Here is a 6,521-nt window from a genome sequence, read left to right on the forward strand (position 1 = left end):
CAGCATAGCGTTGACTTGCTTTAGGTCTCTTGGTTAATCAGCAGGGGAAAGATTCAAACCCAAGTTCATCTCACTTCAAAGTCCATGTTTTCCCCACCACATTCTGCTTTATTATGTGAATACAACTTTGTTTACATTTACAAAAAGTTCCTAATTCTACAATACCTATTTGAAGTGGGAGTGGGGTGGAGAGGTGGGGATGGGACATAAATTGTTTAATGCACTAGAAAGACATTCGGTTTTCTTGTGAGGAGTTTCATGGAAGAAGAAGAGTTACTTGGCAAGGTGGAAAAAGTAAATACCTGTCTTTGTTTTGACTCTTTCTTCAGTTCTTCCCTTTCTTGGATGATGGACTTGGTCCCATGACTATAGTGAAGATCTCTGGATGCTCTTTGTTAAGTGCTGGTTGGAACTTAAATAAACAGATTACTGGTCAATAGTCCCATTCATTCCTACAGGGTGACAAAATATCACTTGTATTTATGTGCAGCTTTGCTCTTCATTTAAACTTTTCACTCCAATCTGCTCTATTTTGAAGCAGCATTTCCTCAAACAGGCTAATTAGCCATTTGTTTGTTTTTTACTTAACCCAATTTAGCCCTTTTACTTACTATGCAATGACTCATAGGGTTACCTTTACAGAAGTGGGACAAAGCCAGAATTACTGCCCCCTCTAGTCTCTTTGTCTTTGTCCAACCTTACCTCTGATGAAGAGAGTCTAAGGACAAATTGCATCAAGGTTACACTGGGAGAGATCAACAACATTTGCAAAGATGTCCTTTTGCTTTATAAATGAATGCTCCATTCTGAAAAAATTGTGAGCATCTAGGTTAAATGGAACTCATTAGCTCAGCCTCTAAGGATGATGTCAGGATGCAGAGAAGAGGAAGGGAAGAGATAAGGAGATGGGATAGGGAAAAAAGGTGCTTAGGTAAGTTGCAAAATTACTAAGGCAACCCTGAGTTAAAAGTAGAGGAATGTTTGCAATTCCTCAGAACTCTGAGTGTCTTAGTGGTACCACTAGTATAATTGGGTCCTAGTGATGATGCCCTGAACCAGTCATCTCAGGGTCTTTCCATATGAAAATATGTCTTTGCTGAACAAACCAGCATTACTAGAGCAAAGAGACTGAGAATTTTCTTAAAGACTCAGGTCTTGCTTACATATCTGGTCCCTACTTTTATCTCTTCACTCCACTCATATTTTCCATAAAATGCTCAACAATTTCAGGAACCCAGTTGGGCCATATTCTCTTACATCTTACCACCTTGTACTTGCTTTCCCCCACACTAGCAAAGCAGTACCGCCTTCTCTCCTCTCCACTGGTCTTAGTCCTACTCATCACCAAGACTAAGGCACTACGTCACAGTCTTAAACTTGTTTCTTCAGACAACCCCATTCATCAAAACTGCATCAGAGGTCCCATTTGTTTGCTCCCTAAGCTTCCTATAATTATACATATTATAATACTCATCCACTGTATTGTACTTACTTGTGTAACTAATTGTCCATATTCTACATTAGACTGCAAACTCCTCGAAGTCAGAGACTATATCTGATTTAAAGAGTATTCACATCTCCTACTCCAAGACCTGGCATTAGCAGATAATCAACATATATTAAATAAATAAGTGAACAATCAAGTTCCTAAAATAGATTTTAAAAGAGTAAGAACTGCATTGTACATAATAAACATTTACTTTGCTACAGAAGTTGACGTAAGAGTCTACTGTAAGCTCCCTTCCCTTTCCAAGGAAGTCCAGACTCATCTCTGAGGACCCACGAGGGACAGAGAAAGAAACTTCATTGAGTCATACAAAGGTGGTTTTGTGTTCCAGTGTCCTGAAGAAAAGTCTTTTCATCTCCCCTTTGTAAATGTGCTTTTAGACCAGGACTAAAGCTCTCAGCTCCATCATTACTTAGATATATGAACTTGGAGACGTTATTGAGTTTCCTCATCTGTAAAATGAGGGCATTATTACTTATCCCATTGTTGTGAGGATTAAAAAACACACACACAGTCCCTGATATCAAGTAAATTGAAGTTATATTTAAGAAGTTAGTTGGGGTCACTATACAAATCTTTCAGCAAAGGACGTTCTCTCCCCAAACCACAAGTGTTCACATTCTGAAACATCATTACTCTTGGCCTAATTTTCAATAATGTTTTTGTCAAGAATTTAATTTAAATCCTATATCAGTATTTAAACTAGGTGCTTTCTCAAGCATTCTAGAATTCCATAGATTTTAAGACTCTGTACTCTAGATTTTCTATCCAAAATGGTAACGAACCCTAATGCAACCAGAGTTTGATCTGGAGCTTTAAATTCTAGCAAATCATAATTTACACTGATGTTGTTTCTATTTTATTATATTATTGCATTACATGCTGAAATCTGGCTCAACTTCGTATTTCAGAAACCAATCTTTTATCAAGAATCCTCTAAGGCAAATGAGATTTTTAAGAAATAATTTTTGGTGGAATATCTTTGCAGTTTGGAAGTCAACCATCTGACAAAAATGAGAAATACAAGCCATGGCTCTTGGGGTAGATAGAAATTCACCAGCTTAAAAGTTAAGCCAGGAAGTTTATGTATATGAACTTTATGAGACAGGTGGATGTCATTAAAACCATTTTATAGATATGGAAACTGGAATTCAGAAAGCTTAAAAGCCACACAAAAATTAGTGGTTGAACAAGGGTTTAAACCCAGATGCTCTTTCCACCAAGTATATACTGCTTACTTTTCCATTACACACCACCTCATCCCACTCCAACCAAGCCCAGGGAACCACATCCTGGAACATAAACAATTCTTCCCCTTTTACCACTTGAGTGTCTTTGAACAGCATCTCTATCTAGAACATGCTGTTTCCCTTCACCCTCCTTTATTAGAGTCCTCTGCACTTCAATACCCTGCTCAAAATGCTTATGGAAGATTCTGCCCTTGTGTCCTTGTTGGAATAAATATCTTGATACCACTCGTCTGTTCTGTAACATAGCCTGGTCCTTATATTGCTTTCTTATTCTGACAGACCAAACTCTTTAAAAACAAGTACTTAGTCTTATCCATCTATAGATTCCCACATTACTCAGAAGTTACTTGATAATATTTACGATACTGAACTGAAAGCTATCCCCTTTCACTCTGTCAAGCATGCATTAGAAAACCAAATCTTTTGAAAAGTTGTGACATGCTCCCTGAAAGCGGTAATGGTTCCTGGAAACTTTCCAAAGTGCTTAGAAATGGACTTCTCGTAAAAGTGGTTGACTAGATTACCTTCTCTATCATTACAGCATATATAAGTTACCTAAAGAAATGACTGTGTCATAAAAGAACAATAACAAATGACCTTACTCTGACTACTGCAAGATAGGACTATGATAAAGTTATTTATAAATAAAAAGAACTACCACTGACAATAATGTATCAAACTGAGAAGTTTGAATATTTAAAAAAATATTTTAAAACATTTTAAAAGAAACATGTTTTCAAAAAAATCAATAAAATTATTTGAAAGATCAAATAAAATTTCAATCACGCTGAAAACTTAGTAAGAAACAAATCATTAGGGGAGTCAGATGACTCAGGTCTGCTCTCAAAGGGCGGGCAGATGGTTGCATATTGTGGAATTTCCTCTGACATGATGCAAGCATGAGGGTGCACTTGTTCCCTACTCTTACTATAATATAAAAAGCCACGGGAGCTCCCCATCTGACACAGGTCCTCTGGGACAGCAGAGCTCACAACCGTCTAGGACAAGAGCCAGGAAGAAACCAGAAAGACAGCGCCTTGTGTAAGCATGACTTCCAAGCTGGCTATTGCTCTCTTGGCAGCCTTCCTGCTTTCTGCAGCTCTGTGTAAAGGTAAGCACATCCTTGAAGTTTGCTGTGTCTAAATGTGATCCTCAGATAGAAAGATTATCCTTAATGCCTCGGTAACAGACATCCTTTTATTCAGCAAGAGAAAACCATCTTTGCAGTCATTTAATGTTAAATTGAAGTCTTTAATTTTTTAGGTTATATAAATATAATATTTAGAAAATTGTAAAGTTTGATTTATATAGAGTTCTATTCCTATCATTCATACTCTGTAGTATACATATATTTAACATAAATCTGTAATTTAGAGTATGTTTTATTGGAGGCCACATATACCCATTTTATCTTTTAATACTGAGTAAAAACTCTGGTAATTTTACTCGATGTACTATTTAATTGACGAGCTTCAAACAACCATCAATTGCTCTTTGGCTTAAAGACAGATTATAAACCTTATTGGGATCCCTCTTATGAAATAAATACAGTTTAGAATGTTTATGGTATATATAAACATTTTATATGATATATATGTATATATATATATATATATATACTTTTAAACATCAAAGATTTTGCTAAAATATAGGACAATCTCTGTGCAACTCACATATATTTCTATTAGTTCTTCCTGAAGGCAATTTTCCTGTTGTTGGATCTTGCCTACCATGAATAACATTGTGGTATCACAGAAGATTATGCAATGTCGAGTAGGAGAAAAAGTACCATGAGGATGTCAACATTGTCCAAAGACAACTCCAAGTGTTTATGTCATTCCATGTTGTCAGGAACGACTGTTTTTAAAACAAAGAGAAAAACTGAGGTCAGGGGCTAGGAGAATATCCAACCATCAATTTCACGAATAAGTTTGCTAAAGATGTGTTGTTTCCCAAACACACAGTCACCAAATGAACACACTGGAATTAGCAAGGGCGAAGCTAGCTGAGCTATGCCTGTTAATGAAATCAATTCTTAATTGCTTTTTTCTTTTTTCACAGCTGCAGTTCTATCAAGAATGACCTCAGAACTTCGATGCCAATGCATAAATATACACTCCACACCTTTCCACCCCAAATTTATCAGAGAATTGCGAGTGATTGAGAGTGGACCACACTGTGAAAATTCAGAAATCATGTAAGTAATTTCAAAAGTGATTGGATACTTTACTTTAGTAAACCTAGAATTGAGGAAGGTGGAAGAATCCAGCAAAGTTCTAGGTACTAGGAATACATAGTAAGCAAAACAGAAAGGGAAAATTCTTTGTTTCCATGGCATTTAAATATTGTACCCTCCATGACTCATAGCTAAAAATTAGTTTGGACTTACATTTTATGCCTGTACTTAAGGAACCATGACTTGAATGCCAAAGGGATGTTGGAAACCCATTAAATACTATTTTAATCATATCGCTCTTATTTCAGTGTTAAGCTTGTCAATGGAAAAGAGGTCTGCTTAAACCCCAAGGAAAAGTGGGTGCAGAAGGTTGTGCAGATATTTTTGAAGAGGTAAGTTGTTTTTTTTTTTAAATTTAGATTCTTCATTTATCCTGGGACGTACAGTTCAGAAGTCAACCTATAAATTTCCTGCTGCTGCTGAAAATTTTCTTTTAAGTATCTGCCTCTTTGATTTAAAAAAAAATAGCAGCAATAGTGAGTTTGTTGTACTCATGACTGGGAGATCATATATCTCAGCTTGTCCAGGGAAGTGTGGGTATATGCCTGTGTCCTGTGTCATTAGTATGACTCTCTCTCAATCTCAGAAGTGTTCTGGTTTACATAACTTATCTGATCTCTCTATTTATAGCTGAAAGTATAGAGTAGTTCTAACACATAAATATCTAAGACTCTCTTAATTTCTATATTAAATATATTTTCAAGAACCATACATTCCTTCTTATTTAGAACATTGCTAATTTTAAAACTTTTTATTTTATTTTATTTCTTTTCAGAGCTGAGAAGAAAGATCCATGAAAACAACAACAACAACCAAAAATCCATTTGTCCTTGGTTTCCAAGAATTCCTCAGTAAAGATACCAAAGAAACTTCAAACAAATCTACTTCAATGCCTCATGTACTGTGTAGGTCTGGTGTAGGGTTGCCAGATAAAATACAGGATGCCCAGTTATATTTGAATATTAAGTAAAACAATGAAGATTTTTTTCAATGTCCCACATACATTGTTCCATGTAGGACACACTTATATTTTAGAAATTATTCATTGTGTACGGTAAATTCAAATTTAGCTGGAAATCCTGTTAGTCGTTTTTGTTTTTTGTTAAATCTTGCAACCCTAGTCTGCTGGCCAGGATTCACGAGTCCTTGTTCAACTGAGCCTCAGTTTCTTCTTCACTCCCAAACTGGAGGAAAACATCTCAGCCACTAACCTACCTCACAGAGATGTGAGGGCATGTGGAAGCACTTTAAATTTTATTCAGTTATGTAAATTAGTTTGAAGTGTAACTTATTCACCTATTTATTATTTATATATTTATTTAAGCCTCAAATATAATAATGTTTGTGCATGAATTTGGAGAAATGGAAAAGAAACGTTGTTGATAAGTATAATGATGGTAGTGAATTTATATTTATTTTTTATACTAAGTGATGTATTACAGAACTATTTTGATCAAGGCTGTTATATTATGATCATAGTGGCCAGATTTAGCGAATTAATAGAAAATAAACAAAAAACACATCCAGT

The 6,521-nt window shown here is 35.6% G+C and overlaps 1 protein-coding gene across 2 annotated transcripts; it reads left to right on the plus strand.

The window, feature by feature from the left end:
• Positions 1 to 3,730: 3,730 nt before the first annotated feature.
• CXCL8 (C-X-C motif chemokine ligand 8) lies at positions 3,731 to 5,852 on the plus strand. 2 transcript variants are annotated; one of them, XM_079921048.1, is made up of 4 exons: positions 3,731 to 3,868; positions 4,819 to 4,954; positions 5,242 to 5,325; positions 5,769 to 5,852. In XM_079921048.1, exons 1-4 carry the CDS (start codon positions 3,805 to 3,807, stop codon positions 5,788 to 5,790), a joined length of 306 nt encoding a protein of 101 aa, XP_079777174.1. In that variant the 5' UTR covers positions 3,731 to 3,804; the 3' UTR covers positions 5,791 to 5,852. The 2 variants fall into 2 exon arrangements, with proteins under 2 accessions (XP_079777174.1, XP_079777175.1); XM_079921049.1 differs by lacking the exon at positions 5,769 to 5,852 and having other exon boundaries at positions 5,242 to 5,436.
• The last annotated feature ends 669 nt before the right edge of the window (positions 5,853 to 6,521 follow it).

This window comes from Stenella coeruleoalba, assembly GCF_951394435.1.
Source record: "Stenella coeruleoalba genome assembly, chromosome: 4".
Classification (NCBI taxonomy): Eukaryota; Metazoa; Chordata; class Mammalia; order Artiodactyla; family Delphinidae; genus Stenella; species Stenella coeruleoalba.